The following is a 12,290-nucleotide window of genomic DNA, read 5'->3' on the forward strand; positions in this document are numbered from 1 at the left end:
CCATCTCTTTCCTTCCCCTACTGGTAACCATTTTTATTTGGGTTTACTCTTCCAATTTCTTTTTGAATTTTATACAGATACATGTATTGTATATTCACATTTCTCACTTTCTGACACTAAGGTAGTTAAGTGTAGCATAAACAATGTTCTGCGTGTTGCTTTTCCACTTACTGTATCCTGATTGATCACTGTGTATCAGTATCTGGAAATAATCTTCATTTTTTGGTGACTATTAGTACTTCTGTGTGGATGTCCCAAAGTACTAGTTTACTCAGCTAGTGCCCTGTGAGTTGACATTTGGGTGTTTCCAATCTTTTGTATATATCAGTCCAAATTTTTACCAGTGTTATTTTTGGGAAAGAGCCTAGAAGTAGAATTGTGAATTAGAGGATAAATGCACATATAATTCTGGCAAATACTACCAACAACTACTCTTCTATACAAGTTTTAAGCTTCTCAACCTTTTCATTCCATTACCATGTATGTATTTCCCCATACCCTGAACAGTCCGTATGTTTTAGAGTTTTTCCAATAAAAGTTAAAATACAGTATGTTTTTATATGTTAAATTCTTTTTATATGTTAAATGGTCACTTAGGGCTTCCCTGGTGGCACAGTGGTTAAGAATCCACCTGCCAACGCAGGGGACACGGGTTCGAGCCCTGGTCCAGGAAGATCCCACACACCGCAGAGCAACTAAGCCCATGCACCACAACTACTGAAGCCCGTGCGCCTAGAGCCTGTGCTCTGCAACAAGAGAAGCCACCACAATGAGAAGGCCACACACCGCAACGAAGAGTAGACCCCACTCACCGTGACTACAGAAAGCCCATGCACAGCAATGAAGACCCAACACAGCCAAAAAGGTTAAAAACAAACGAAAAAAAAGTCACTTACATTCCTTTTTCTAACGAAGTGTTAATAATTTTTGAATTCTCTCAATGTGTCATGTTTTTGGTAATTGTGGGGGTTTTTTGCCATGTAAACGTTCATTATGTAGTTAAAATTATCAATATTTAGTTTTGTTACATTTAGATTTTAAGTAAGTCACATAGTATAGTTTTCCCTCACTGAGGTTACGATGGAGTCTGTCTTTCAGTACTCACGCAGCTTCACTTTTACATTTAGATCTTCTCATCTGTTTGGAATGTACCCATATGGCTATTTTTAGTTATCTCAATAAGAGCCCATCTCGTCCCCATAGTTTTGAAATGCTATTTACTGTATTCTAAAACTTCCATACACCTTGGGTCTTTTTTATTCTGTTCCATTGGTCTGTTTATTCATGTGCCAACATCACAGCTTTAATTATAGAGGTTTTATAATGTGTTCAATATTTATTAATAGTTATCCTACATATTGGCTGTTTTTTTGTTAATTTTTAAACCCCACCAAACTTTACCCTAGTACTTTTACCAAATTCTCATTAACTGTAGTAGTTTTGTATTTCTCCTCTACGCATTTAATTTGCTTTCTCTTTTCTAATTGCAGTGGCAAATAGCTCCAATACAACATAGTTATGGAAATCACAGGCATCTTTCTTGCTCTTACTTCTGATTTTAGGGGGAGTAATACCCTCTGAAATAAACAATTCCCCTGAAAGCCTGACTTTTCTGACATACATCTGGACATCTGCTAGATGATGACAGGTTTTTATTCAGCAGCATAGATGGATTTTCATATTTATTTTTACTTTACGGTTATTTTTACAAGCCAGCTGAACCATGGCAAAACCCACTTACTGGTACTATATAAATATGTTTGTGTATTCTCAAGTTTCGATTTAGTTCCAATTTATTCATAAATAAATATATTTAAATCTAGAGAAAAATATTTGTGATTAGATTATTAGGGCATGGTACTTCATGGTATATACATTACTTACTTAAGCTGTGAATAGAAGAGAGCAAGCTCTCTATAACAACCTTGAAACACAGGTATGCATTTTCATTTTATGCAAAAATTCACGTTTTATTTTTTATTCTTACATTGGTGGGAGCTGATGTCAGGAACTAAAAGGCAAGCAGTAACTTTTGTTTCTACCTCTTAGCTGAACAATAATACACACAATGTGGCATTTTCATTAGGCAAGACTTGCTTCTTTACATTTCACACTAGAATACAACATTACCATTTTCTTGAATAAAATGACCCGGTTACTAAGGAAACCATCTTTGGAGGGAGTGTTTGTTTAATAAGCATATTTTATTTAAATAAATCCTCCAGCAGGAAATGGAGAATTCATTGCCTTTACTTAGACTGTGTAAGTAGTTATATGTCAAATTTATCTGTGCAGCTCACCAACATTTCCTTATTGGAAACATCAATATTTCCGCATCACAGTTCCCAAAAAGACTGTAAAGTCTCAGAATTCTGTATCTCCTTTGGCTTGCTTCTCTCTTGATTCCACCCAGGCTTTATTAATGGTTCGCTTCATATCATCATCTCCATCTTCATAAATTTTCTTTAGAACATTCATTAATCCCTCACTAGGATCTGTTTCAGTGTCATAGGAGGGCTTTCTGTTAAAAAAGAAAACACACGCACTCAATAATGGAGGAATATATATAATGTATATGAAACATATAATAGTAATAATAATATATGGAATATAGAAATATATATAAATAATCCCATTTACTAACATTTTATAGGTGTGATTACTAAGCATGAAAAGAGACAAATTAGGATGTAGGAAGTACATGAGTGGAGGTAAGAGGAAGACAGTATCCAAACATACTCTGACAGACAATCAAAACATGCACAAATTCATCTTAAACAATATATAACTGCACTCAGTGCATCAAAGAATGGGCATCAAAAACGGTAAGGGGGACTTCCCTGGTGACACAGTGGTTAAGAACCACCTGCCAATGCAGGGGACACGGGTTTGAGCCCTGGTCCAAGAAGATCCCACATGCAGCTAAGCCTGTGCGCCACAACTACTGAGCCTGCGCTCTACAGCCTGCGAGCCACAACTACTGAGCCCACATGCCACAACTACTAAGCCCACATGCCACAACTACTGAAGCCCACGCACCCTAGAGCCCATGCTCCACAACAAGAGAAGCCACCGCAGTGAGAAGCCCATGCACTGCAATGAAGAGCAGCCTCCGCTTGCTGCACTAGAGAAAGCCCGGGTGCAGCAACAAAGACCCAACACAGCCAAAAATTAATTAATTAATTAATTATTTAAAAAACAGTAAGGGGTTATCTTGGGACTATGGGATTTTAGGTTAATTTTTAGCAGGAAAAGTAAGGAAATAAGCTTTTACTTTTCTAAACTGTTTAATTTTTTTTAAAGCATGTTTCCTCATATAATATGAAAAACAATTTCATTGAGAAAAAAACAAACGTATGTTATATATGGACACATACTGAAGCTCATATTTTTTTTTAATTAGAAAAGCCTTCTCTCAAGCCTGAGATACATGAGTTTGGGGCCTGGTGGTATAAAAGCACAGTCCTCAATGTAGTCAACACTTCTAGTTCAATCCGTGTGTGAACTGGGCTCATTAACTTTATACTTCATTTTTCACTTACCTCATTTATTAAATGCCAGATTCTGTACTGGACCCTGGGGATACAGTAACAGTAAAACAGGTTCCTATACTCAGGTAATCCATTCTAGATTTAAAAGCAGTTCTACACATAATGCCTAACACCTTAGCCAACCACATCCCAAACACGCACTGGCTATGGGAGGGAGGAGTGAGAGAAATGTGGATGGCTAATTGACTCAACGTAGTACATTACCACTGCAGGAAAGCAGAGGAATGTTTTAGCTAGGATGGAAGTATCTTTGAATAAACATTTTTCAAAATAGCCATTATTAAGTAGGATAAAAATATTCTCTTTTTCACTCTATACCAGTGATAGTAAAATTCTAACTATATATCAGAAACTTCTGGGGAATTAAAAAACCATATATGGGTATCTGGGCTACTATGGAACTATTGAAATGGAATCTCTTGGAATGAGCACAGTACCTATATAGCAGCACCACTGGCCCAGGGTTAAGAACCAGCACAGAAGAACCAACCACAAGTACAAAGGCCTCCTTAAAAAGCAACTTGCTAGATACATGCCCTCTTTGGGTGCCCTCTGACAAGTGAAAGCAGATATAACTGGGTTAGTCAGAGGACATTAGAAGGGAAATGGTCAAATTGCAGACTATACACCTCCATTATCGATGAACATCTACAACCCTAGCAAAGAATACATTATAATTCTTAAATAAATGAAAGTAGACTCACTCTTTCTCTTTGCATTCTTTTTCAACCTGAGTCAGGTAGTCCCACCGTGTGTTTTCCGCTCTCTTCCTACATAAGATAAGAACTGTATCTGTCTTGATCTGGAAGAAAAGTGGAAAACAGGTACAACTTAGAACACATGGAGATAAGCATAAATATTTAGAAAATAATTATTTACTCAATTACTCGAGTTACTGTTACGTACAGAACCCGTTTTAGGTGCTAGTAATACTTTTATGAATAGGCTGGAAAATCATACACAAACTGTAATTCCTTCAAATACTAGGTGCTATCAAGACAAAGAGGATGTTAATGAGTATTGGGGCAGGAACTTCACTAGGAAAGCCTCTCTGAGGTGAAATGTGAGCTGTGGCCCAAGCTCCAGGAAAGAGGGCCTTCCAGGCAGTTGACAAAGGAAGAAATGATTCTGGTATCTTTGAAAACAAGGAGGAGGAATGGCTGGATTTTCATGATTGAAGGAGAGAATAAAACAGTAAGAGGGGTCAGAGACAGGCAGAAAATCATGTAAGGCAGTATTGGTTAGGGAGTTTGGAGGTGAGTAAGCAGAAACAGCAAGAATATACAACCCTTTCAACAATGATCCACATAACTCTAGGACTCTTGAGTAATACTTCAACATGTGATTAGTGGACGAAGAAGGGAGCAGGGAGTCACAAGTTAATCATTAAATTATATTCTAATATTACCTTTAAGCTGCTACATAACTCTATGTAAACACAGACAGCAGAATGGCACATCTGTGTACCAGAGGCATTAAACTTCATTTATTTAAATTAGGTAGGAACAGAAGGATTATCTGAATTAGTGAAAAATATGAATAATACTGTTTCAAAGACAGTTTATTTCAATTTTGTAAAACAAATTATTATTCCCATTGTACAAATGAGAAAACTGAGGTATAAAGTGATTAAGTGAGCTGCCAAAGGTCACAACTAATACGTGATAAAAATGGCATTAAAACTCAAGTCTCATTCTTAACCATTTTCAGTTTATTCAACACCCTCTTAATTCTAATGCAATATTCTTATAATCTATTTTCTAGAGCAGGAGCTGGCAAACTTTTTCTGTAAAGAGCTAGATAATTAGTATTTTAGGCTTTGTGGGCCACATGGTCTGTTGTAGCTACTTAACTCTGTCACTGAAACACAAAAGTAGCCACAGACAACACATACACAAATGAGCACTGATATGTTCAAATAAAACTTTATTTACAAAACAGGCAACAGGATAAATTAATTCTAGTTCATCTTAATTCTAAACTGGCCAGGTAATTTCATGAGGTTTCACAATATTATGACAAAAAATATTATGACAATTATGACAATATTATGACAAAAAAAGTAAACCTACCTTTTTTGAACTGCCTTCCACAGAGATGGGTTTCAAGAGATTGTTCACAATCATGGAGTAACTCTTCCCATTTAGGTTCTTTACCAAAAGATCAAATGACCTACAACACAATAGTGAACACTTTATCTTTCTGGTTCTATGAAAGGTGCTCTTCAGTCGTTGTGGAAATAAAGCCAGTCTTACTTTAGGATGTGCACCTGGCCATCCCAGATGATAAAACTCAACCTTTAAAGCAGATATAAAGGATAATTTTAAATTTAAGCAGAATTTTAGAAACTGAAAAGAAAAGAACCCATAATAAGGCACTGCCTTCCCCATTATGAGAACTCACCTCTCTGTGAAATGCACCTGCACATTCTCAGCGGGGACTTGATGAACTCCAGTTAAGGTAATGTAGATTTTCACAAACTTATCTGACTGATCCCATCCTGGTAACAACAACAACAAAAAATGGACCATGAATAAAGTCTGATACTATCTCTGGAATAGCAAATGCACACAGCTCATAATAATACTAAGATAAAAATCTAGCAATAGAAACATGAAATAAAGATATAAGAAACTTTTTAGATGGAAAAATTGAGCTTCAAAGCAGTTAAGTAATCTACCCAAAGTTAGGCATCTAGCTAGTGAAACAACCTGGATTCAAATCCAGGTTACTGAACACAAAGCCCACGTTCTTTTTATTCCTTAGAGTAAGCAATATGATCGTTAAATACCTCCTTAATTGTAGCTCATTTCCCCTTTTTATGGAAATAATGTTGTCCTATTCCTAAATATTGATAATCTCCACCAAGCTGGATGGCTAAACATCAGCTTTGTCTAATCAGTATTATCTAATTCCATAATCATTTCTACTTCTCTAAGCAGTTCAACAAATGCAATCCTAGCTTCCTCAATTCCTTTCCCTGACAAAGCAGAATATAAACTTAGAGAGTCAAGTTCATCCAAATCTGCCAATTTAATTAACCTACCAATATCTAGAAGTTATTTCATTTTTTTATTATCAAGCTAGTCTCTAACCTAGATGAATTCTGCTAACAGAAAATACACAAATGTCACATAAAAAGCACATCATATAATAAAATATATATTTATGTATTGTACTGTACGACTTTTTCTTACTTAGTCCTATAGAAATCTAGTATTAATAAAAAAAAAAGATGTTCTAGAGGGTTCTGTACTTCATTTAGTTTCTTCCCATCCATTCAACCCATCCTCCACATTGATAACTGCTTTTCCCTAAACACAAACCTAGGTTCCTAGTTACTATGCCAGAATCCTACCACCTTCAGACCAGCTTCCTATAGTCAACGAAGTACACAGCGTATCTCCTATAGTACTGCAGTACATCACTTAAACACAACACACACACTGCTTTTTGCTATGACAATACCCAAAATGCATGATGCCTTTCACGTCTCTACTCATGTCCTTTGCTCATGCAATTCCCTTCTTTTCTTCATACTTGCTGAACTCACCTTTTAAACTCAAATGTCTCTTCTAATTCTCCCTGCCTGTTCCTCCCCTCCAGCAGAATTACTTTACCAGCTATATTCTCATAATACTTTATAAATCTCTATTCAGTTAATGAAATATTTATTAAGTACTTACTGTGTGCTAGATATTGTGAGCACAAAGAAAAATAAGACTGTCCCTGCCCTCGTGAGAGCTCATTACTCAGACTTCAAGTTGCACTGCTTCCAAAATAAAAAAGTCTATAATCAATTTAGGGAAAATGGTATTATGACATTGTTATGGTATTAGTTGTATGTCTATGTCCCAACCACACCGTGAGCAGGGATTGGGTCTTGCTCACTGTTGTGTATCCACAAGTCCAAGTACAATAAAGGCACATACTAGGTGCTCAAAAATGTTTTTTGAATATAACTGGATTCTCCTCCTCAGTTAATATCGGTGGTTGTTTGGCAAACAGAAATGCAAAACAGGAAGAAAAACAAAACAAAAAGCTGTGTCCATATATACTGAATATATTTCAGAATAGGTTCCTTCTTGCTGCTACTCTTCATTGTACTAATCATCTTGCTCTCTTATTAATTAATTAGCTTTTAGAATGCAGCATTTTCTTTTTAATCTCTTAAAAAGCATCTTATTAAATAAGAACTAATGGGTCTTCTCTCTTTCAAATCACCAAAAACAAACACTCAAAACTATTAAAAAATTGATTTTGTTAGTGGGTCACTACTAAGGAATACATTGCTCAGAGGCAGAAAGAACTGTATAGAGCTGTATGTAGGGGCAAGTCATACCATAATTACTGATTTTCACTGTATATCCTGTGGTAATAGGAGCAACCACAGCGGCTGGCTTTTCATTTTCCAGAAGTTCTGCTTTCCTCTGTGATTTCTGCTGCATCTTGTTCTTGATTTCTGTCTCAATCTTGGATTTTTCAGCTGTCAGGGCATCACGTACTCTTTTTCTAGTGGCTTTTTCCAGCAGAACCTTCACCTCTTCTAGATCTTTCTGTAGCTGTGTTAAAATAAAAGCTAAGTTAGCTATGATAAATAAGACAATAGTTTGATATTATGCATATTGGCCATTTCAATTTACTGAATAAGAGCTAAGAATAGGGGGTTTATTTAAATTTCCTAAGGTTGGGTAGCAACAAGGATTCTTTCCTCCAGCCTATTGAATTGTAAATAACTCAAGATTCCTTTCTTTTAAAAAGGAAAACTTAATCTTGAAGTAACAATAGGTAATCAAGCCAAATTTTTCCAGTTTGGTAGACTGTTATCTGCCTTTGTTTTAAAACATTTTATTTACAAGATACAAGTGTGATTTATAAACATTTTCTGATCGTAACACGAAGAAATCCAACAAAAGGGAATCGTGGATTTCCTTGTAACATCCAGTCCTAGTCATCAGATATTAGGAATTTTTTAAAATATTAAAATAAAAGAGATAAGTACATAGTAAGTGCGGTGAAATGCTACAGCAACTTGACTAAGGTAATACTCTACTTACCCTCAGTGATCGGTCCTCACTGACCTTCCTACACCAAATAATACACATAAGAAAGTTTAAATTTTTAAGACAAAAGGTAAAAAAATAAAGACATATTTCTTCTTCTAAGAAGTTAGACAACTTCTTAGTTCTAAAGCTCCTGGTTAATTTTACTGTCAAGTCTGGGACTTGGTTGCACAGTAGAGGATAAAAACCTGGACAAACAATCCAACATGCAATGCACTCCTGGATCATTGAAAAAGCCACCTACGCCAATACACTGCCTACCCAAGTCTATTTCTATAACCTTCTAGAGACAGAGTCAACATTGTATTAAGTTTAAGAGTTAAAGACACTGTTAGAAAATTAATGGGCTTAAAAACTTTTTCCCAGTTACCCTCTGACTTACTGCAAATTCATGAGATCTTTATAAACAAGGGATTCATTTCTCTTAAAATGACTTTACATTCTGGCTTGATACTAGCTAGCAATCTGACAGGAATACTTTGACATTATAGCCTGAGATCATGTAAGGCTCAATATAAAAATCTTTAAATGCTTGATAACTTAGTATAATATCCAAAGTACAGCTTGTAAGTCTTTAGATTTCTTGAGTCTTAGAAAATGCAAAACAGAAAAACAAATGCTTTTATCCCAAGTCTTTTATCTCATTTAACTCAGATGCCCTTGTTTCACCTATCTGTAACTGGTAACTTGGTATAAAAAGTCCAACTGTGCCCAGTCTCCTGCCCAAATTCTATCCCCACCTCCCAAAACTCATATTACTAAGAAAAAAAATTGCAAACTCATCTTTCAAGCATAGAACCAAGATGCTTTTAGTTCAAAGCAATCTTTTTTGTTATAATGGCTTTCAAAATTCACATTCATTCTAATAACAAGATGAAAAAAAAATTAAAATGTTAAATGAGTATATTTTGTTTCCAGAGTAAGGATTTAGTTAAAAAAAAGAAAAAAAGAAAGAAAGTAAACGTATAAAGTCTAAACAAAAGGTTTTACTTCTTGACTGGAATAGGAATCCTTTTTCTAGGAGACTCAGAACTCTGAGAATTAAGCAAGAGATCCCCAGGCCCTCTTTACAGCCAGTCTGGCTCTACAGTACTACAAAAATAAGATATCCACTGTAAGTCTGAAGCAATTTACAGCAGGCCTGTTTAAGGTAATTCCTCAGTTCTTCTCTGTTATTTGCAGATCTGAAACCAGTAAAATTGATCCCTTTGGTGCTTTTCCTGTACACATATTTAAGATGCCTTAGATACAGCATTTCTTACCTAATTTATCTAGGCATCCACTTGTTTTCCTTATGCAAAATCACACCTCCCTTTTATCCCTATCCATAAACACATTAAAGCTTTCTCTTCTATTTCCAAATTCCTCACTAGGAAGCAGTAAGACCAAAGTGCCTCAAAATAGGCAAAGACCTTGTGCAGACATTTCTCCAAAGATAGACAAATGGCCCTCAAGCGCATGAAAAGATGCTCAACATCATCAGGCATTAAGGAAATGCACATTTAATCCACAATGATACACCACTTCACATCCACTAGGATGACTAACAACAACAACAAACTCCAGCAAATAACAAGTGTTGATGAGGATGTGCAGAAATCGGAAGCTTCATACACTGCTTGTGGGAATGTAAAATGATGCACTTTGGAAAGGAGTTGAGCAGTTTCTCGAAGTTAGTTACCATATGACCCTGCAATTCCACTCCTAGATATATACGCAGAGATTTGAAAACGTATATCCACATAAAAAGCTGTACAAAAGTATTCATAGCAACACTGTTCATAACAGCCAAAAAGTGGAAATCATCCAAATGTCCATCAATTTATGAATAAACAAAATGTGGTATATCCATAAAAAGGATTATTCTGCCATAAAAAGAAATACATGTTTCACCATGGATGAACCTGAAAACATTATGCTAAGTAAAAGAAGCCAAAAAGTAAAAGGCCACACATTGTAAATCTCCATTTGTATGAAATGCTCAGAACAGGCAAATCCATAGAGACATAAAGTAGACTGGTAGATGCTGGGTGGGGAGGAGTAATGGGAAGTGACTGCTTAATGGCCACTTAATGGGTTTCTTTTGGGGTTGATGAAAATGTTCTCAAATTATATAGTGGTGATGATTGCACAACACTGAATATACTAAAAAGCACTGCACTGTACACTTTAAAATGGTTAAAAACTGAATTTCATCTCAAACAAACTAAAAACAGTGTCCCTAAATGTATACACCACAATTAGAAAGCCCCTTTGAAGAGGATTAATACTGAACACGCCAAATGTAGGACTGTAAAGTCACTTCAGAGATTCTTTCCTCAGGGCACATGGTACCACAAGGCCAATCTTTAACACCTAACAAACTTGTGGCAAGTTATCCAGAATAATACTTACACACACACACATACTTTTTCTTCATTTAATGCAAATTCTCAGACTTAAAAAGTCAAATGTGAGATTTCCCACTCTTGTTCATATTAAGCAAAAAGATTTCCGGAGAACAAATCTAGTCAATGGATACCCAACACTTTACTGTGAATAACAGTACTGTCATCTTAAGTCAAAAAAAGAGCAATCCAAGTTCATTATTCCCAAGCTGTAACTGTGCAAACTAAGTCTCCAAAAAAGTAAAGCTGCCTCTGTTTAGAGTTTAAAGAGCTTAAAAGAGAAAAAGCTATTTCCCACCACTAGTTACAACTAACTTTCCAATTTATTTATTTTTAAAAACGCCTATAGCAGATTGTTTGGTCAAGCACTCCTCTGAACATTTAGAACTATTACTTGGTCTTTACAAACCTATGAAAAGGATACTGTGGCCCAGAGAAGCACCATAACTTGCCCAAAGTCTGTGTAGAGAAAAGATGACTAAGAGAATTTAAGTGCTGGGACTGAAGACTTCTCACCTTCCAACTGCCCTCTACCATAGAACGACACTCAGGTTTTGTAATCAACTTTAATTTAACAACGCTTCACGTCCTCAGGCTAGTGTAACGCGGGCGGAAAGGGCCTGAGAATAACGTGAAGGTGACCAGCCCTCAGGTCCACCATCGGACCTACCTGCCGCCGGGAACCACGACACCCGCCCCCGCTCACCTACGCCGCCGACCAAGGCTGAGCCGGGGGCGTCGATCGGCAACTTTCCGGGGAAAGCGGAGGCCCCGAGGCCCGCAGTGGCCGGCTCGGCAACGGGGCGGCTGCAGCTGGGCGGGTGGGAGGCCGAGGGGAAGCGCGGGAACCCGAGTACGCAGGAAGGCGGTCCGACAGGCAGGTGCCGCGTGCGGCCGCTGGGCAGCTCCGCACGGGAAACGGCGGTGGGGCGGGAGACGGAGCGGAAAGCTCCAGCAAGGCCGAGCGAGGAAGATGAGGCCGGACCCCTTACCTCCTCCACAGTTGAAGCCATGGTCGGGCCGCGTCAGGGAAGGCCCCAGCTGCAGCGGCGCAGGAGCGAGAACAGGAAACGCCGCACCGACCGCGCTCACCCCGAGCGCAGACCGCACCGGCACCAGTCACAGTGGCCGCGGCCTGCGGGCACACCCGACCCTGCGCGAGATCTCGGCCCGCCTCCGGCACGCGACGCCTCTGGAACCTTCGCGAGTCCGTCGAGGCCGCCCCCCGAGCCCAAGCACCGCCTTCAGGGTTCGGCCCCGCCCCGCCTCGCCTGGCCCCGCCCACCTCG

At 37.9% G+C, this 12,290-nt stretch overlaps 1 protein-coding gene across 3 annotated transcripts; it reads right to left on the reverse strand.

The window, feature by feature from the left end:
- Positions 1-1,943: 1,943 nt before the first annotated feature.
- On the reverse strand, positions 1,944-12,207 carry CACYBP (calcyclin binding protein). Of its 3 annotated transcripts, none has more exons than XM_082438953.1 (7): positions 11,994-12,194; positions 7,894-8,113; positions 5,955-6,051; positions 5,807-5,848; positions 5,624-5,723; positions 4,256-4,353; positions 1,944-2,521 (listed from the first exon to the last, which is right to left on the reverse strand). In XM_082438953.1, the coding sequence occupies exons 1-7, from the start codon at positions 12,012-12,014 to the stop codon at positions 2,365-2,367; spliced, it is 735 nt and encodes a 244-aa protein (XP_082295079.1). In that variant the 5' UTR covers positions 12,015-12,194; the 3' UTR covers positions 1,944-2,364. The 3 variants fall into 3 exon arrangements, with proteins under 3 accessions (XP_082295079.1, XP_082295081.1, XP_082295080.1); XM_082438955.1 differs by lacking the exon at positions 11,994-12,194 and adding an exon at positions 11,708-11,731; XM_082438954.1 differs by lacking the exon at positions 5,807-5,848 and having other exon boundaries at positions 11,994-12,207.
- Positions 12,208-12,290: the final 83 nt, after the last annotated feature.

This window comes from Balaenoptera physalus, assembly GCF_965194825.1.
Source record: "Balaenoptera physalus genome assembly, chromosome: 1".
In the NCBI taxonomy this organism is placed as follows: Eukaryota; Metazoa; Chordata; class Mammalia; order Artiodactyla; family Balaenopteridae; genus Balaenoptera; species Balaenoptera physalus.